The sequence below is a fragment of the Takifugu rubripes genome, chromosome 1, assembly GCF_901000725.2.
Source record: "Takifugu rubripes chromosome 1, fTakRub1.2, whole genome shotgun sequence".
In the NCBI taxonomy this organism is placed as follows: Eukaryota; Metazoa; Chordata; class Actinopteri; order Tetraodontiformes; family Tetraodontidae; genus Takifugu; species Takifugu rubripes.
In genome coordinates, this window is record NC_042285.1 from 15,766,635 (window position 1) to 15,787,339 (window position 20,705).

Below are 20,705 nucleotides of genomic sequence, written 5' to 3' on the forward strand. Positions count from 1 at the left end.
GGATTGTTGCTCTTAATTTATTTGCGCAAACTGGAGAGGATTTGTAATCGGAGTCAAATATCAAATTGGGATTATTTTCGACACTCTAGCACAGAGCTGGAATGGGGGTGCAAATATGAAGCATCTCGGTGACTCCGCCTTCGCTCTCATCAGCTCGTGAGATCTAGCAACTTTTAGCATAATGAATTTAGCAGGGATGTCTTCTCTACAGTCCATCAGGCCTGCCATCTAGGAGATTAAATTATGTCTGTAGGCATTAAAGCTTTGATGCCGTATTTGGGCGGCACACATGCTTCCATTTGCAAAATTCCATATAACAAAATTAAAAACATGGACACCTATGGAAAATGGCCTGGCACTTGCACTTAAACTCAACCACTCCAAACAGTTTGCTGACTAATGCATTTCTAATCATTTTCTGTGATCAATGTTAGCTACTGTGCAATAAGATTAATCAGCCATATGCAAAGCATCAGATCACCTTGAACAAGGCAAGAAGGAAGTAAAAAGGGAGATAAAAGGGCTGAAAGAAAGCCTCTCAGTCATTATGGATTATAAGCGCCGTGTGCAGAAACGAAGCACACCTGCATTATTCACATTTTTTATGCAGTTGGAGTTTTTGTGTGTTTGGGCAGCATCACACACACCATTGTGCTCCCCTCAGCTGTGCTTTGGCACATGTGCGTGACCATCTCACCACTGAATAGCTGCCTGATTATTCCAAATCTGAGGGAATATTCAAACAAGGCCTTTAATGCATTCTTCCATATGATTCTCCGGAGCCGGGACAGCTGTTCAGCAGCTTTGAGTGCCATGTTCAGAGAAGGGACAGACTCCTCCGCTCGCTTAATTGGAGAAGAAGTTTGAGAAAGAGCAGATACACTTCAGACTTTTACAAATAAAAAACCATCACGCTGCTGATAAGTAGATGCTTCGACGGAAACGCCTGTTTATTTTCGCGGTCGGTGGCCGCGCCACAATCAGAGGGCGCTATACACGGGGAGGGCCGCCGGCGTTCCCGCGCAGCAACTGTCAGTCCGTTTGTCTGGAATGCAATCCGAGGAGATTACAAGCGGGTCAATTTCGCAACACAATGATACAATTTTAGTGAGAGGAATTGGAATGTATCAGACAGGAGGAATTAGCAGAGATCAGTGCGTCTTTGTTCGCTGCACTCTGACCACACAGCCATTCGAGAACGCCGAGGGGTGCTGCACTGGTGTCCTGCAAACTTTCAGCTGGCAGATGAGCTCTTTCAGTCTGCTGCCCCTCATCATCCCCCCGTCTCTCTCTTTCTCTCTCCCTGTCTCTTTAGAACAAGGGAGAGGCTGTCCGTCCAAGGGCACACCTGTAAGCTGCGGAACCTCGACAGGCTTACCTCAGTGGCCTCTGCTGAGGGCAATTATTCCTCCTAGAAGATAGAGCACTGTCGTCAACTTCAAACGGAGGACATTCTTTAAGCAGATTAGGCTAAAATTATGTTTTATTATTTGGGACCTATGGAATGGCTCTATTCGCCCGTCTTTGCGGTGAAATCCAAGACAGTCTGAATAGCAGAGGCATGTTTGGAGTCAGGGTAATACTCTGGTGTCTTTATGAAAGGGCAACAGAGAGGATCAGATTAGAAACTGAACAGCGAGAGTCTTTCAGCGCGGCTCTGCTATCATGTCTGTCTTCTTGTCCGTGCCTGTAGAGAGGTTAAATTAAATGGCTGTAATAAATGTTTTGGTCTCGCTGATGCGGTATGGCTGGCTATCAAACGAGAAAAGTCCGTGGTGGAGGATCAGAGCGAGGAACAAATGGAGGGTGGGAGAACAATGTCAGCACATTACCAACATTAGAAACGGACTTGTTTTCGGTTAAACCTCAATTATAATGCTGGCTCTAGAAACAATTATATTGATGAATGCTTTCTAAGTTACTGTAATTAAATTATTCCATTTAATTAACAAATCATATTGAATTTCTCCCCAGAGGACCGCATTAGCCTCATCTGCTGTTTTACAAACAGGAGTACTCTAATGTTGTGTGCTATGGAAATGATCACTAATGCCTAATGAAAGTGTGTCAGATCATATAAATGTTGCACCGAGTCAACAAGGCGCTCTTGTAACACAGCCAAACTTGAGACCAAAATAATACAGCCAAAAGAAATTATTGATTCCGCCTTCTCAAGGGCAGGCTTTGTGAGGCTGACATTAAATAATCATTATGATTATCTGCTGTGGCTTTTAAAAAGAGAACACAAAGTCAAGCTAAATACACATAAAGTGGCGTTTTGTGATCACTGTGCAAGCCCACCTTTGAATTAGTCATGGAAAATTAAATTAAAATATATGTCATCAAAAGGAAATTTAAGGGGGGAGGTGGGGGTGAAAAGAAAAACTTTACACACCAAAAATTAATGTGTAAAAGTCTTTTATGAGAGGGGGTCACATTCCTTTCTTTCTGCTGGACACGCTGTGAATATGAAAGGCTGAGACTCGAGCCGCTTCCTCCACAGCTGACTATTGCCCTCTAGTGGAGGAAATAGAGTGTGCAGCTGGTTTAAGATTAGCTTCTTACATTAAATTTGATTTAACACTATATCAAGACATAATCCTTTTTTGTTTTTGTTTTTGTTTTTGTTTTCATTTAAAAAAGGTAAGATGGATGCGCACAAAATACCTGAAGTTGATTTACAAAAACAGAAAATAAAAACGCTCACAGGAGCAGGGCCCTAGATGTGTGTCCGATCCCCTTTTGGCCTGGCCATATTAGTCCATGTGTGAAGGGAGAGGAGTTGTGATGCTGTAAGCACATACCGTGCATTCTCTCTTCCCCGCCGTGCAGTTGTTGGGCATATTGTGAGGTTTTAATTCTGGGGGATATGGAGGAGGGCCCGGCTCACATTCGCCGTACAGAAAGGGCCAAGAATGACAGTTGCTCCTCTTGGAGCTGAGACATCTGTGGATAGATTGCACTCTGAAAGGTCAGCACATGACGGGCAATCACTCAGCTTCTAATTGGGTGATCAGTGGTCATTTGAATATGTTTTAACTTTTAGTGAAATTGTGCCGGGGAAAACCAGGGCGTGCGTGTGTTTTCTGCACAAAAATACTGATTCTTTGTCTAATCACATTAAAATTTTTATTGATGTAAGAAAATCGGGTGGAAACAAAATCAAATTTTTCAATTTTAGGAGAACACAGATAAGGGAAGGGTAACCTAACGTCATAATAAGAACATATTAATGTCAGTAAAGAAAACGCCTTAACAGACTAAAGCGTTTTGTCACAGCTACTGGAAAAAAGTTGTTTTTAAAACTGTTTTTAAAACCATGTTCCTGTCATATTCAGTAGCCACACATTACAAGTCATTTAGACTTTAAATTTAACAGCATCCATGCTTGCAGGCCCATTGAACATGTTCCAGCAAGCCCACAGTGGATGTGCATACACCTTTTAAATAAGAGGACAGAAAGCGCCTGCAGGAAAACCACAAAGTCAGTAAATGTCACATAAAAATCCCTTTACACTGATTTCTTTTTTCCCCCACTTATAAAAAAGCTTCGCCCTTTCTCCATCCATGCCAGCTGATTGTGGCATACCTGTGTTTCCAGCTCCAGCATGTTGTCTTGGCATTAACACCGACCGGTGGTGACATTTGATGTGGGTGGAGGAGGGAAAAGAAGCCTAAGAGGAATTCTGTCGTGACTGTCATGATTCTGTCTGGTGTATGGGAAGCTCCTGCTGGGCTGCGTTTGGGGGCCTGGAGGTTGGATTCTCGAGTCTTTGTCAGTCACATAATCAGGGATGTAATGAACAAACGAAACGGACGTATTGTCTCAAGTCAGCGAGGGAAAATTACACTACAGAACACCAATTTGACAACCGTACACATAATCTGAGCCAAGTGTAATGTCAGTAGGTTTGAGTGAAATGCCAGGCTGTTTTGATGGAAACATCCGCTGCCAGTTTATGAGCGCAGGCTTCACTGTAGACTCAGGAATGTTGGCATCAAGCGCGCAGTCCTGACAGACAGCTGCTCCGCAGTGGCGTTTTTAACATGCCACACAGGAACTCGGAGGTGCTCCAGAGTCTGAAGGAAATCCAAAAACTGCACCAAAAGGCGGACGGAAAGTTGCCACGAGCTGTACTGCTGCAGGTAAGACGCTGCTTAATCTGTCGCAGTTGCAATCAACATTCAACTGAAATAGGGCTTTATTTTATTTTTAAGTTGTGCATCCATTTGTGGCCCACAAACAGTTTTATGGGACCAAAACCAGCAGGGAAATAAAGCTGAACATAGACTGTTCCGCTATAGACCCACTCATCTTCATGCCCTTGGCCAGGTCACCAGAAAAACTCTTCATCACGATAGGCGTCTCCTGATCGCTTGTTTGTCCTGTTTGTATTGTGAATGCGCGGCTCCGCCCCGCGGACGCACCAATTCCACGCAGTTGCGTAATTTGACAAGGCAGCGCAAAAAAAAAAAAAAAAAAAAAAAAACAGAGAGAGAGAATGAACGTTTGACAGCTGCCTGTGCGCTCCCGTGTCGACTGTGACGAAAGAAAAGAATACAAATGCTTAATTTGTAGATGAGTAATTGAGGGTCGTTGAGCAGCCGGGTCAATGGCCGCTTCTTTCAGGGATTCTCTCTGGGTCGCTCCGGAGCAGGACGCGCTGCTTCAACCCACCGCACCACTGACAGATCATGGACAAGTGCTCTGTCACACCACAGATGCCATGGCGCCAACTCCATCTGGTTATCATTTGGTACGTTTTTGATTCATTTGTTTTCTAATTATTGTGATTTTACACCTTACGGCGGCGTAGTTGGAAATCTGCGTTACTGAACATTGAAGCCTGAGCTCGGACGTGGAGGTGATCCTGTACGGGTGCTGCTTTGCTCTCATATTTTCAGTCCCAACACGTGACTGAAATTTCGCCCGTGCTGATGCTGACATTCACTGAATCACAAGCAGGGCACGGCCGGGATGTGAAACGTTGCACCCGCTCCACAAACTTGCGAGGAGGACAGATGCATAGCGCTGCCGAGCAACTGCCTGTTCTAATTTCAGCCCGGTTTCCCAACAGCTCCTGGCTGAGGGCTTCATAGGTGTTTGCTGCCTGTAAATGTTGGATGAGGAGGAGGAGGAGGAGGAGGAAGTAGAGGAGGAGGAAGTAGAGGAGGAGGAGGAGGTGGTGGTGGTAGTGGCGAGATCAGGCCCTAAATTAGGGTGTAAAAAATATTTTCTCTGCTCTTCTTTCTTTCTATCTTCAAACGAATTTGCTTTGAGACTTGATTGATTCATTGATTCATTGATTCATTGATTCATTGATTGATCAAAAGTGCCCTTGAACTTTTACAACAATTTTTCACAGCAGAATCAGCATTTAAATACACAAACGGATCAAAACGTCGGGGAAATACGGGTTATAAATTATTTCTGCCTTTCGGGAGAAAATAGTAGAGTTATGAAGAAAAATTCTGAAGTAGCTGGATCTTCGTTCCAAGTAGTTTTTCTTTTTTCCTCTCTGTCTGCCTGAGAAGACTAACATAAGATAATGCTAATGTAGCTCTGAGGCATGATGTAACCTGCACGTCTCTGATGTGTAGTGGAGGAAAAATGTTAAATTGGAGACGTCTGATCAGTGCAGGCCTCCTTAACTTGACTACATGTACATATTGCGTTGCTTCGCTGTTTTTAAATCGTATCTGATCGCCGAGCTGATGACGATTTCTCAAATGTCCTCCAGACTAAATCAGAGATGGAACGCTACATGCCTCGGCACCCTCAGGACATTGTGAATTCCAAGCTGGCGTGCAGGGATGGCCCTCTGATGCTGGAGCCAGCGGTCACCGAAGACCCAGCGTCCCCTTACAGCGTCAACATGAGCCTGCTCCTGCCTGATGTCACATATCTGCAGCCTGCTCCCAGCAGGACTGCCAGAGACATCAAATCCCAGGCGCCGCACGTTCTGATGCAGAGAAACCAAGTTCTCCCCATGATCCCAGAGTACCCGGGAGTTTGTGATCAGGCTGAGAGCACTTGTTCAAACCTTTACATCAAACAGGAAGTGCCAGAGTTCCAGGATGTTTCCCTCTTTCAGCTCTTGAATTCGGATCTGGAGCAGTTTTTCCACGCCCCCCACCTGAACTCCATGAACTCACCAAGTCTTCCGATGGGGAACCTCCACGTGGGCTCATTGCTGAATGCTTCCAAGCTCACTCCACAAAACCAATGTTTTCCACAGGTGAATCAACAGCATGGGCCGACTTACCTGCCGCCTTCCCCTCCGAACTCAGAGCCATCCAGTCCGGAGAGGGAGAAGCACCTCAGTCAGAATCTGTCGCCGCCTCCCTCCTATGAAGCCAGCATCGCATCGAAGTTCCAATTTCACTCCCGTCTCCCTGTTGATCAAGGACAGACCCTGAGTGGGACTCCAATCCAGAGCCCAGACAAGAATTTTGGTACCGGATTAGTCCACTTTGAATGTCCTGTCCCCATCCACCCAATCCCAGTGCAGACGACGCCACGGGTCGCCCCACAATCCCCGGTGCTGGCCCAGTCGGCCCCATTTAGGAGCAACAGAAGAACCAACCCTGATCTGGAAAGAAGGAGGATTCACCACTGCAACATAGCAGGTGACAATTTGTAATTCTCTTTGAATTCCCTTTGTAAGTCCTTTATCCGAGACCGACGGCTGTTGATGTTCACTGACTTCTTCTTCTTCTTAGGTTGCAAGAAAGTTTACACCAAGTCGTCTCATTTGAAAGCGCACCAGCGGACCCACACAGGTAAAAACGCTTTTACTTTGCACTTCCCGAATGAAAAAAATGCACTTGGCATGCAGATTGGTTGGGTCTGCTGACAGGCCTGGCTCGCCGCTCGCCGCTGTCAGATCGCATAAACCCTGAAACGCTCATAATTAAGAGGAGGGAAGACGGGACGCGCTGTGATTTATGGCGCAGTTGACGCGCAGAAAAGCCTTTTTTTCATTATCCACCAGCGATGTGGGATTTGTTGAGATGTTGAATGCTGAAATTTGAGGAATGCCGCGATGAGGGGGGGGTGTTTCAGGTTCGGAGTAACTCGATGTTCTTGTTGTCCGCTGAAGGAGAGAAGCCATACCAGTGCTCCTGGGAGGGATGTGAGTGGCGGTTTGCCCGCTCTGATGAGCTGACTCGCCATTTCAGGAAACACACCGGTGCGAAGCCGTTCCAGTGCTGCGTGTGCAGCCGTTGTTTCTCCCGCTCCGACCACCTGGCCTTACACATGAAGAGACACCAGAGCTGAGAAGGTGGTTTATCTTCCGTTTCCTGAACGTGGACTAAAAATATCAGCCCAGCAACCCTGGAAAAAGTGGGTTTATTACACTTGTTTTACAGTACGGGCGGGGGGGGGGGATCTAATGATTGCAAAAACAAAATGCTGTTTCAAATGGAAGATGTTATTTTATTGGAAACGATTGAATTTAAGTTGTTATTGTTCTGTTAATATTCTGTTGCTGCACATTTTGATTTGCCTGAATCCCAAAATTCTCGAGTGGAGACATTAACTCCTTTCACACGTGCAGCCTTTGCCACTAATTTCTCAGCATTTTCCCTGGAAGCGGTCACGTGTAAATGAGAGCCAAAACTGATTTCTTATCAGAATCCACAACATCTTTTGTTTGTTAACCTCCATTCTTTCTTAATTTTGTAATGCTAACTTCATACATGGAGCCAGCGCTGCTCCACCTTTTGTTCTTATTGTTGACTTAACCATGTGGACATAATTAGCTGTGTGAGAGCTGTGCGAGCAAAACATAAAATGGTGTTCGCAAACGGAGCCACATGTGTGAATATTGAGAGTGTAATCCTGATATTGTTCTGGAAAAGGTGACACATTAACGTTGATACGAGCTGGAAGGTCAGAGAATGTGGTGCTTCAACCAGGGGGTTAAAGGATTGTTGAGGTATGTGTTTTAAATAGAAAGTAACGGGAAAGTTGAATAGATACAGTGTGTGTGTGTGTGTGTGTGTGTGTGTGTGTGTGTGTGTGTGTGTGTGTGTTGTGTGTGAGTGTGTGTGTGTGTGTGTGAGTGTGTGTGTGTGTGTGTGTGAGTGAGTGTGTGTGTGTTCTTGTTCTTGCTACATACTCAGTACCAATATGCTCATTCTACCAGACAAGTGGGGACATTTTTGGTGGTCCTCATGATGAACTCAAGATATTGGGTTTAGTTTAGCCTTTGGAGTTAGTTGGGACGGTTAGAGATTAGGGTTAGGGTATCTATTAAGTCTTTGAAGGTCACCACAGAGATAGAAGTAGCAGGATGTGTGTCTTTGTTTACTGCCAAAGGAATTAAAGGTCTGTTATTTATCCCAGTGTTTTGGACACCATGATGAATGTTCCATAGAATGTGCATTCTTCTATCATGGAACATAAATATGAGGATCATGTTTTCCTATCTTCAGCCACATTACAATAATTTAACAGTAATAATCTGCTTAATGTGATTTTCATCTCACTGAAACTGATCATTTGCTCATGATTTCTTCTCCTCTGTGGATGGGGGGTGGAGGGGCTGGAGGACAGCCCAGACATCAGCGGGACACAGATGTTTTTTACTGATCACAAGCACATATGAAGCACGATGGCTATAGATTACAGTGGACCCCCCCCCCCCCCCCCCCCCCCCCCCCCCCCCCACTGAAACCAGCCCTAAATGATGCAGACCGACTGCCTCAGTGGCGCTGAGTCGGCTCTTTTGGTCTCGCACTTTCACAAGCAGGCACAATTAGATTTACCAGGCTCTTCATCTCAGAAATGGCAGTGAGATCATAAATGAGTGTTCATTTTTGGATGAATTATAGCTGTAAAGATTTTTGTTTGTTTGTTTTTGACTACATGACAGATTATTGGCAGATCAGAGCTGTTTTATTTTCATCTCTTTGTTTATATGTTTAGATTCATTTTTCCAAATTCTGCAGGTATCGATCATTTATTTTGGTTTCGTTTCGTTAGTTAGTCATCCCAGGCACGCTGAGGCTGCACTACTCCCACCCAAAACCCGATTTGTTAAGATGAATGTGCGTCATCACATTGGTGCCTCGGACCATCCCAGTTGTCCCTCTCACCTGCAGCGACAGGTGTGTGTTGTCATCAGGCATTGTGAGCTGTTCTCTCTCTTCCCCGGATACTCCGACGCCTTTCAGATGTGCCTTAGCGTTTTCCTTTCATTTGGGACAATGTTGTTGTTGAATCGGCTCTCCTGCTTTATTAAAACTGGACAGCCTGTCAGCTGGCCCTCTTTCCCGTATTTATGACCAAGCTAATCATTTGAGCCGAATGGGTTGAATGTATGCGATATCTGAAACCTAATTTTTTTATGATCAAGTGAAAAATGAAACGCTTTTTTTTTCTTACTGACCTTTTTTCATGTCTGCAAAAATAAAAAAAAATCATTGAACATTGTCGCTTTAGCCTGTCGTCTTTTTCCCGCAGGCATGTTTGCCTTTAAAATAGCCACCGGCGTTTTCAGAGGCTGAAGGAGGGCGTGACCTTTTTATCAGAGATCTCTTTGATTCAGTGTGTGACTCCATGTTTTCAGCTCAGGTTTGGGGCCTGGCGTCACCCAAACGCGTAACAGAAGCTGCGGTCAGAGTTGATGAACTACTCGTGAGTTACTTGTTGAATTTGACAGCTTCTATTTTGGCTGTTTTAAATTCCAAACCCGTCCATCTGGCGGTTCGTCCCCGCGTTCCTTCCGCAGCACGCCTCCTCACGCCCCCATTGACGAGCTTCTGTCAAGGAAGCCAAACGGGCCGACTCTCCGAAACCTTTGCGGGCGTGAGTCAGAGCGCGGGGGCCGAGCAAAGGCGCCGTCGGAAGCTGCAGAAAGCGGAGCGGCTGCCCGAGCTTGTCCCAGTAGGAGGATTGTTAAAACGCTCGATGCCTTTTGTTCCCTCTGGGTCACGTGGTCGTCGCTTCTTGCCGGTAATAAATGGCGATGCCCTGCACCGCCACAGGCTTTGTGCGCTGGGAATTGAACCATCGCTATCGTGATCATCTGGATCCTTTGCCGGCTGACACCAACATCCATCCAGATCCTGTTATACAGCCGCGCAGCAGGTTACCGGCTGTTGCCCTCTGCCAGCCCACCTGTTGCAGCCGTCCCTGAAACATGTGAGCAAACAAGATGGAGGCCGTTCAAGGGTTCGCGACCTCCGTCGGGGACTCAAAGGCTCCTTTTTCCTGTTTTGTTGAGATCTGATATTTTCCCAGACAGGATGTCACCTGCGTTAACGTTTGAGTCATATCAAGACCACATTCCATCCAACTCGAACGTCACCGTGTTATATACAAAATGCAGTTTTATTAACCTTCATGCCTCCATTCATATCGATATACATGTATATGTTTGAACTTTACATTTCACAGCTCCATCCATATGAAAAATACAGAGAAAAGGCAAAACACTGACTGTATATTTAAACAACTCTCAGAGGGGAAAGAAACAAAAACCCAAAAGAAGCCATAACGGAAAAGAAAGACAGCTGTTCTCAAGTTCTGGAAAAATATCAGCGTTAAGAATTTGCTTTACAGATCTGGAATTCCGTGAACAGAATCTCCCTTTTGATGTGATGTCGCGCGATGTTGCTCTTTTTTTTTCTCCTCTCCGTTTGTTTTTAAAACGTTTGCGTGAAAAGATTTGAATATATTTACACTACACTCACTTTACATAAATACAGAAACAACAATTACTGTACGAAATATCAGCAAACTGGAACCAAAGGCGTTGGTTTCACTACTCAAAAAATCTCAAAACCAAGAACCCAAAAGCAGATGTTGCACAGAAAGTTGTTTTTTTTTTGTTTGTTTTTTGTTTTTAACAAAAGGTAATAAAGTGATCCAAAGTTGTTCAGTACTGCTGTGGAAGGCGCCCCCCTCCCCACTGCAGGACGGCCTCCCCTGTGAGTGGAACTCAGCCCTTCCAGAGCGTCCCCGTGTCCAATTCAAGGGCTGAAGATGAAAACATCACAGAGCTGCTGCAACTCAGCCTCGTCCCCTCGGAGGACGCAGCTTATTGCACGAGCCAAACAATAAGACGAGCCGGTGAGACGTGTTATGAGAGGATGCCGCGTTCGGAACAGAACATTACAGGTCCGCCTTGCATACTGTTGCCTCTGCCCCCCCCCACAACAAGGCTCATGGATCCCCATTTGAAATGTGTTGGTTTGTTGGATAATTTTTTTTTTCTTCTGTGTGTGCTGGAATCTTTCATCTGCACCGAGCAGCTGATATTACAAGTTTGCAATATGAGGCACTATTTATTATGAATTATTGCATAACTTTGACCCTGGTTACCATTACAAAATTATGCTTAAAACAAGGAGGGAGATACTGAAGAGAAATATAATACAATCTGTCCAGCGGACACACCGTATTCAAGTCAGTGTGAATTTCGCAGGAGCTGGTGTGTTAAGGCCGGCAACACCAGCTGGGAATCAACGCGGTGCTGATATGAGTTTCACGTGTTCGCCGGGAATTGAGTACCTTGACACGCTCAATGAGAAGTGGTGTGTTGATCGTCGTGGTAAACACTGCTTCAGCCCAAGGACTAAGAACAAAACTCATAATCACGGATAGATTCAACTAAAAATCAAATACATGACACGTGACCATTGACATGATGACACCCTTAGTCCGTTTCACTGTGTATCAAATTAGATAAATTACACTCTCTGAAAAAGACTTTACATGTAGAAACGTATTTCCTGCACCTATGGATCAAAAGCCCTATTTTTCCGATATATATACAGGCTGTAGAACTTTGTAATAAGAGTTTATCTTCACTATCACATATATTACAACATTTCAAGATCCTTTGTACAGAAGCAAAACCGTTATATGCACCGATGCACCTCAATAATAAAAATGTCTTTTTAAGGATGATAAAATACATGATCATTTGTTTATAAATCGCCTTTGAAATAAAATCATTTGAAAAATCATACTGATAAAACAAACAAGGTGCTGACAAACTTTCGCCAAAATTATAATACGATTGGGCGTAATGACAAGTGTGCAGAGTATACATAAATAATGAATCATCTGAATCAACTTTCTGTCAAATCTAAGGGGCCCCGCGTGATTTCAGGGCCAAAGGTGGAAATCAAAGCCTGGATTTGGCTATCCTGCTGAAACCAAAGAAGATCAAAGCTGGTTGCAGGTCTACGTTTGCTTCCTGTTGCTGCTTTTAGACAATAAATGGAAGAAATTTAATACATTTTCATTTAGCAGTTCTGATACTTCCTCATCTTTGTAAAAGCTGTTTAATAGCTCTTACGCGTGCTTGAAATGCATGATGATATATATGTTTTAGTCATTTATGCATTGAACTCTGATTTATGTTCACACCTCTCAGCAACTAGCCAAATCACAGGTTCACCACATATCAAAATAACTGTGGTCTGGATCACTTTATAAGTCAAATGACTGAAAAACAAAATAAAATCATTTGCACACATGAGTATAGAGCCTTGTGCTGAACCAACAAACTGATCAATAGAGGGAGTGGTGCTAAAGACTCGGGAGTCAACTCAGTTAAAAACCCCAACGACTCCAAAATTGACATCAGCAAAGGGAACAAAGAGGAGGCTGATGTTCCTTCAGTTCACTTTGTCCCATATGTATTGCTCATCTGCATTTTCTGTACATTAGGTACCACAAAATCCCTGTAACACTGCAGCCGATGTCAGCTTCAGCTTATGGTCAAGTGCTGCTGTGCAAAAAAGAAAAAAAGAACAAACACAAGGCAAGTGCCTTTCACTGTGAAACTCAGATGAAACAAGGAAAGGGAGACCGAGAATAAAAGCAGATTGATGGATAGAATGAGTCTGTAAGGTGCCTCCATTTTCCTCTTTTCTCTTCTGATTGTTTCAAAGACCACTGTACACCGAGGGGCTTTCTGAGCAATACATGGAGAAAAAAAAAAATTCAAAGCAAAAATTCAAAAGTATATTTATCCTTTAAGATTGCACTTTACTGATTGGTAATCACAGCACAGAATCCACCAAAATGTATTTTTTTAAAAATCGTTTCTAAGAAAATGCATGAGAGGCTCTGGACAGCATTGATTGGATGTCAGACCAAGTGAGAGGGTCGTAAACAGTCCTTCGCTGGTGTGTTTGCTTCTGATTGTTTCAACTAAATAAATATCTGAAATTTATGGCCGGGTGGTGCCTTTCATCCATACTCTGAGTAATATTTTGATACGTGCTGGCTATGAGGTGGTGAAAGTTCAATCCCATTTTACATGTCAGAGCAGGTTCCAGCACACGTGGTGGTGCAATGGCTCCCTCTGCTGGTCACCCATCGCATTCACAAGGAGGCGAGACGCAACAATACTTCCTGTAATTCCAAAATTAGGCCGACGTTGTTTTTCCCGTGATCCAGGCCAAATCCCTTTTCCCTTCACTGGAAATCCATTTAACACAATGCTGTTCGCATTGTGAATGCTAAAAAAGCAGCCATTGGAACAGTAATGAAAAGAAAAAAGATACCAAAAGAGTCCGCTGTAATAGCACTTTACATATACAGATAGATTTTTTTTTTGTCAAAATTAAGAGTGTGAGTTTACCTTAAAAATCAAAGTGGAACATTTACAAACAGTGCTGTTAAGGACAGTTCCCTATTGTAATCAAACGATGATAATAATGATAAAATCCTGCCGTCTTCTTCCTTCTAACTCAAAGAAGATCCAGAAGTGACCCTGGTTTGTGCTCCATAAGCTCTCCGAATTCCCTCCTTGTGATGGTTGAGAGTGTGTATCTGTGCATCTCTGTGTCTCTCCATGTATATCAGTGTGTTTGTGTGTGTGTGTGTGTGTGTGTGTGTGTGTGTGTGTGTGTGTGTGCGCGTGTGTGTGTGTGTGTGTGTGTGTGTGTGTGTGCACTCGCACTCGCACACGTCTATGTGTGTGTCCAGACCAGCTGAAAAACATTCAAAGGGAGATCCTGCTCCCCAAAACTCCCTGTGTGCTTGTTTTATTAATCACATCCTCTTTCTCTCTATCCGCTCTCCTCTCCATCTGATTCACACGAGCATGTGTCTCCGCCGGTGCAGAGCCAAGTGATCAGACCTGGAGAAACTCCGGTCACAGTCTGCACACTTGAAGGGCTTCACTCCGGTGTGTTTTCTGTAATGCCTCGTCAGCTCATCCGAGCGGGCAAACTTCCACGTGCAGCCGTCCCATGTGCATTTATATGGCTTTTCCCCTGGAGAGGAAGACAGAAAAGCGTGGTTATGGTCGAGGACATAACCATAATGGTCTTCTTGACCTTTGAAGAAGGCATCAATGTTGGTGCAGGTGTAAAAGATTCAGACATTGGTCGGAGTTTTCAAATGTATGTGAGAATCAACAAGTTAAAAGCCAATAAATGTTATTATTGGTGTATTTTGGGTTTATGTTGCCCTCCAATAGTGGTATTTTAGGCTACGTGAAAAATGTTCCACTTTTGCTGATAAAAATTTCTGTGAAATTGATTAAGTAGGTAAAAACTAATTAAGTCAACACAATTGTGGGAGCCTATCTTCAACACTTTATAATTAAAACAATTTTAATCTAATTGCAGGTAAAATTCTAATATTATTATGTTAATATGCTTATGATTTTAGATCAGTAAAAGTCTAGAACAGAGTATATTAAAAGAAAAAAGTAGTGAGGGAGGTATGTGAAACACACAAGTGAGTGGAACAGGAAAATCAGCCTTCAAATTCACAGGCTTCTATTATCCTTTAAGAAAAACAAGCTCTTGTGTCAGCATACATAAGCGCTCAGCTTCATAGATAATTACCATGTTACGACCAGCTCTCCTCAACTTGTTCTGAAATTGCACTTTTCTACATTCAGGACAGAGTTTGTGTATTTTCCAATGGTCATTGGTTTGATCCCCGGCTTCACACGAAAGCTCGGTGTGAACGATGACAATAGAAGGCTAACGAAGTTTGACGCAATCAGACCTTTTTTTATGAATAATGGTTCATCCGTTTCCTCATAGATGTGGCATCAAGATGCCTCGACTTAACTAATGATAAGATGTGTCAGGAACAGCAGTGTAGGCTGAATAAATCGGGATGTTTTCATGAACATGGTGCAGTGTCACGCAGACAGACATACACGCCCTGACCTACTGACCTGTATGTGTCCGCCTGTGTGCTTTTAAATGAGAGCTTTTGGTGTAAACCTTATTGCAGCCATCAAAGTCACATCTGTGGATTCTCCTCTTTTTAGAATCGGGTGACTCTGACCTCCTGGGGCGTCGTAGGCTGTCAATACTGAAGGGGGACATGGAGCTGCAACGAGAAAATAAGAACCGACAATAAAGCAGCAGCTACTTCCAAAATCTGCATATTACTGTATATCTTAGAAATGTCATAATGCATCTGCACTGTGTAAAGTTGTTTTGTGGTGAAATGTTTTTTTTCTCCTCTGTGCAAAAGATGAGCATCAATAGTAATGTTAACAGATAAGAGGCACAAGGCTCAAGTCTTCAGTCTTTCAGTGTTACTGAAAATGCATTCTGCTGTTTCACACACTCGCCAGTGTGAGGGCATGAGGTCATCATGTCACACCGGTGACAGAGATCACCTCACAGGGTGACACCATCAACACCTTAGCATGTAGACTGCAGGGGCCCCGAGTCTGAGAACACAGCAGAAGTCATTCATCCCGATCAAATTAAACTTACATTTATCTAAAACTCTGTCGAAATACTGAAGAAGCAAGTAATAGATTATTTGAAATAAATGTAACTCAGCATGACTTCTGTATGTAGAATTGGCAGAAGATAAAATTATTTCAACTTTCTTTTAGATCAAACTTTATAGTATAAATGCGGGTTTAAAACCCATTTTGAAATTAAAAACAAACATGAATGATTACTGGACTTTGATGGCAGAAGTTCGATCAGGTTTGATTATTGTTCTGCAGGGTGCAGCATTAACTTGGCCAGCAGGTGGCGGTGTAACACAGCTATGAACTCACTGTGGGGAAGTGCAGGAGCTGCAACTGAAGCTCTTCCTGTTGCTCCTTCAGCACACTTTCATCAATCAAAGGTGGAGCAATATAGCGTTTGTTTTTCAGTCTTATTCACTGAGGTTAATGATCCCTGAATTATTTCTGCCATCAATAAATGTTGCCCTGCCATTTCCTTTTCAATATAGCTAATATCACTGTTAATTATACAATTTGTCATTCCAACAGTGAAGCCCTGTGGTAAAGTGTGTGGTGTGTGTGTGTGTGTGTGTGTGTGTGTGTGTGTGTGTGTGTGTGTGTGTGTGTGTGTGTGTGTGTGTGTGAATATTTCTAATGCACAAAATTCAAATTTGCCCTCATGGTTTTTTTTAAGAGATGAACCACAGACTTGTTAGTAGATGATCAGTTTCCATCTATAACTTATCAATAACTTTGATATGTAAGATAATGAACTTTCAAACAGGAATACACATGTGACATTTGCACGCAAAGATTAAAAACAGGCAAGGAAGATAAGGACAGAGCAGAGGTAGAAAACAAGAACAACACTGTTTACTAGAGGGTGGAGTAAAGTCTGTGGGATATATTTAGCTGTCAGCAGTGGAACACACTCGCTTTTTCTGTCAGGTCTCAGAGTCTGGACGCTGTCAAGCAGGTAAGAGAGAGCGAGGACAGGGAAAGGGACGAATACGAAAGGATCAGATGGCCTCATGTTAGAGGAACTGGAAAGAAGAGAAGAGACCTCCAGCGAACCGTCACCACAGAAAAAAAGAACTGCTGCGTCTGTGTGACACCATCAAGAGTGCACAGCCATGTTCAAGCTCTGAAGTTACCTACGAGAATAAGGGACATGCAAATAGAAATGGACTTAATGGCGAACATGTGGTTCACCTGTTGCTCTTGGCTCACTAACAGTCTGAGGCTGTACAGGAAATGATCACACGGGTCAGATATTAGTTCTTCCTGCCCTCTCCTTGTTGTGGTGATGACACACTGAAACAAATATGTTACCAAAGCCAAATATGTTACCAAATTGTAAGACTGCATGTGATTATTGCTATTATTTTCAGCTAAGCCTCACCCTGGGGAAATAACTTTAGCTTCCAAATGTGGGCCCTACACATGATGAGCTCTAGCAGATGATGTGGATGTTTACATTCTGACTTCATCCATGATTATGATTTCATGAAGGAAGTTCTCAGGCCAACATCCGAAGAGATCTGAAGTGAACGCTGACTGAAAAAACTCAAAAAAGACCTGCGGCTCTGCTTTTGTTTCTGGGGATGATTCTGGTGTGGTCATGGATCCCATTCAAGTGTTTACATTTCTAGATTCCATTCCATTCACATAACAGTTATTAGTCATCTTCCATCCAGTGGAAGCTGATGACCTAATCACTGAACGCCGATTTATGAAATGAGTCAAATTTTAGCCTTTTCCATTTTGTCTGTCCTGTCGAAAACAAATAAACATCAACAGTGAACTTTTTCTTCATCAACAATGTGATGACCTCATGGCTGATGTCATCCTCATAGGAGAGTAGCAGTGCACAATCTTAGCACTGAAACGTCTCATTTCTCCAACTGAAAATGGAAAACTCTTATACTGGCACAGTGTTGCACAAACTATAGAAAATCTACTTTAATACACGGTAAAAAGATTATTTGTTGCATTTTTTATTAGAATTCCAGAGGCAAACTGACCCACTCTGACCTGTGTGTCACACCATCACGGTGCTGTGAATACACTCTATTTGTGTGTTTTCAGCTCACAAAGCAGAGGACAAAAATAGGAAGTAGGGCTGAGAATGATTTCAAACAGAGCTGACCTCTGCTTCAGCTCTTTCGTTTCCTCTTTTTAAAAAAATACAATAATAATACATGCTTTTTTATACAATAGTAAAACAAACTGTTGAACACAACAGTGAGTGACACAAGAAGAGACGGAGAGAAATAGAAACGACAGCAGAGTGTGTGCACATGCCACCCAGAGCAGGTGGTTTCCACAAGCAAACACAACACGCATGTTGTTTCTGACACAGTGAGGTTGTTAACAAGGGGACTTTGAACACAGAAACGTTGTTGAGTAGCGCTGCAGGAATAGTGGATTTACCAAGACAACAGGAAAAGTGTGGGTGTAAGGGGGAGTGAGAGAGAGACACCGAGCCAGAGAGAGAGAGAGCCCACTGGGCTTCGCTGTACCTGTCCAAGGATGCAACCCTCCCTTCCTTCCACCTGCTCTTTTGGCCCCAAGGTCTTCAGGGACCAGCCAGACTTGAGCAGATGCAACACTTCCAATACAAGAGCCTAAACCCTAACACACAGATGCGCACATATATTTTTCTCTCTCTTCAGCTGTCTTTCTTCTCACTCTTTTCCCCCGTACAATAGCCTATCTGCCCATCCCCAGGGAAAGGCATGAATATGGAGTAGGCAGCCCAAGAAGCACATGCAAACCCTCCGTGTGTGTCTTCCCTGAAATGTGGCACGGGTGGTCTCCGCTGCTACGTTTATTTATTTATATATTTATTTCTATAAGGATTTCTGGATTCTGACATTAATGTTTGCTGTGACATTCTCAGCCTTCTTTCTTACTGCTATCTCCATTGTTAATGCGACACCTGCAGTTAGTGGCTACTGTCATTCTTTATATTATTTGGTGTCTCTGGGGGAGTAGTTGAGGTGCTGCAGGTAATAATCTTCTTGTACTGACAATACTTTTGATTTAGCTGTGACCCACAGAAAGATCCTTGCTGTCTGTCCTTTGCTGGTGTGATAAAGCAGGACTTTCTGCACCCACAGTGCACCCGTTTAAGCCAGGAGTTCAGCCACACAAAGGACTGATATGTTTCAGAGAAGTGCTGCTGGCTTCAGTGGCGCTGCAGATGTCTGCGAAGCGCATGTGTTGTGTCAGTACAGAACGCACACGCTTCCTCTGAGAGGCCAAAACCGGAGCGTAACTCAAGAAGACTACAGACTGCTTTGTTTTTCACAGGCAAACACGCAAGTCTGTGTTCCTGTTGACAATGGCTGACCTCCTTCTGGAACCAGCTGTTCCGTCCACCACGTAGAAACACGTGCGCGCATAGACTACACGCACACGCACTCACACACACCGAAGGATTAATACTTAAGGATGCGCACGCATGCAGTTGCACGCGCACAGTTTTCACACAGCAGAGTCTCCACACTGCACAGAGGAGGGAGAGTGTGGGCAGGTCCTGGCAGGTGATTTCTCTCTGTAGTGAAAGCTTGGGCAGTGAAAGGTTGGGTCCTGCCAACCCCGGTTCTCCTCTGACCACCCATTGCCCACGTGTGGCACTCAGGGGCACGCCTGTCCCTTTCAATAACCTCCTGCACTGAAACCCGAGTCCTCCAGTGACTCCCCCTCCCCTCTTTCTCTTTCTCTCTGTCTTCCCTGAAGCATGGCACCATCTTCATCTCACTTCCACCAGCCAGAGACCAAGTTCCAACTACAATGTCTTACACAGTGCTGGCACTGTAACTCATTAATTGTGTCACTGTGGAAATTCATAAAATCAGCTCTGCACAAAAACACAATGTAATGTCAGACACACCATGCCAGCCGGGTAAGCCGGACAATCAACACAGCTACAGAGGCCCTTAGCCTTGTTAATGCTGCTGCCTCATTAGCAGCATTCTCACAGGCTCCTTGAAAACTTTTCTCACTTAATCTAAAATGGTGAAAGCAGCAGCAATACAGGGTGAAGCCAAAGGGTTCATCATGTGTGCTGTGACCAGCAAAGGTAAGATATTTCTTCTTTCAGCGTGAGACCAACAAGGCCACTGATACTGATAGACTGATCTACAAACACATGTGACGTATGCACCCGGACTGATAGATGATCAGCAAGGAGAGTCTTTCAAAGGTCATTGCCGTGGTTTCTTTTGACTCAAAAATAGAGTCTACGCGCGTTTCATTAAAAAAAGGATCCTAAACAGTTGAATATAATCCTGTCTTAAACAGCTTGTCCACCATTTGATAGGCACATTGACAAAACCTCAATAAAAACCCATCTCCATTCACTCATATACACTATAAAATTTTATTTTTATTTTTAATACTGTTATAGCATGTTAATTACTGCATTAGATTGTTTAATGTACTTTAATTTGGATGAGAATGAAACAGGGGCCATAGTTTTTAGGTGTCACATTCTGTGGTAAGGATTTTCTATTCAGCAAGTTCTAGAAAAGTTTGTCTCTTTTCCTGCATTGTGTCCTATCATTGTCTCACCTAGAACATCAGCTCAGCCCTTTTTTGCATTTTGTGTTTGTGCGTTGGCTCCAAACATTGTTGTTCTTGACACTGAATACTGAACCGACAGGGTCAGTAGTCACTTGGTCGGAGCGTGATACTCACTCCTGCACGGCGCGGGCTATAGACAGCGCAGTGGAGCCGGTCTCATTAACACTGTCCAAGGTCACGTTTGGCAGGTCGTCGTCATCGCTGTCACTCTTGATCTGCCTTGGCGACAGGCCGTTGTGGTCTGCGTGTGCTGCGAGGACATGACACAGATGCAGAATTCAGTCGCGTACGCGTGTTTTGTGTTAATCCTTAAAATCACACACCTCATTTTTTAGGTAACCAAAACACTGTGATTGTGGAGGATCATGTGTAAGCTGATGCCGACAGGAAAAAGCTTCTAAATGCCAGACAGAAAAGACCTGACAAGGA

The 20,705-nt window shown here is 43.8% G+C and overlaps 2 protein-coding genes across 4 annotated transcripts in view; one reads left to right on the forward strand and one right to left on the reverse strand.

Moving 5' to 3' along the window:
• The first annotated feature begins 3,112 nt into the window (after positions 1-3,112).
• klf5b (Kruppel like factor 5b) lies at positions 3,113-8,660 on the forward strand. 2 transcript variants are annotated; one of them, XM_029831352.1, is made up of 4 exons: positions 3,113-4,757; positions 5,742-6,630; positions 6,724-6,783; positions 7,183-7,271. In XM_029831352.1, exons 1-4 carry the CDS (start codon positions 4,614-4,616, stop codon positions 7,263-7,265), a joined length of 1,176 nt encoding a protein of 391 aa, XP_029687212.1. In that variant the 5' UTR covers positions 3,113-4,613; the 3' UTR covers positions 7,266-7,271. The 2 variants fall into 2 exon arrangements, with proteins under 2 accessions (XP_029687212.1, XP_011605186.2); XM_011606884.2 differs by having other exon boundaries at positions 3,115-4,757; positions 7,104-8,660.
• A 1,661-nt stretch (positions 8,661-10,321) lies between these two features.
• The window catches only part of klf12b (Kruppel like factor 12b), a 31,613-nt gene continuing 21,229 nt past the window's right edge, over positions 10,322-20,705 (reverse strand). For both annotated transcript variants that reach the window (XM_003961611.3, XM_011606869.2), the window contains exons 4-6: positions 20,391-20,526; positions 15,168-15,325; positions 10,322-14,247 (exon numbers count right to left, since the gene is read on the reverse strand). In XM_003961611.3, the coding sequence (XP_003961660.2) occupies positions 14,066-14,247; positions 15,168-15,325; positions 20,391-20,526 (476 nt within the window). In that variant the 3' untranslated portion in view covers positions 10,322-14,065. The remainder of the gene's footprint in view (positions 14,248-15,167; positions 15,326-20,390; positions 20,527-20,705) is intronic.

Excerpts from the sequence above, each read along its gene's own strand:
- klf5b (XM_011606884.2), top strand. The coding sequence starts at position 4,614 with ATGGCCGCTTCTTTCAGGGATTCTCTCTGGGTCGCTCCGGAGCAGGAC. Across the intron at positions 4,758-5,741 it reads CTCCATCTGGTTATCATTTG|ACTAAATCAGAGATGGAACG; the intron begins GTACGTTTTTGA and ends AATGTCCTCCAG. Across the intron at positions 6,631-6,723 it reads TCACCACTGCAACATAGCAG|GTTGCAAGAAAGTTTACACC; the intron begins GTGACAATTTGT and ends TCTTCTTCTTAG.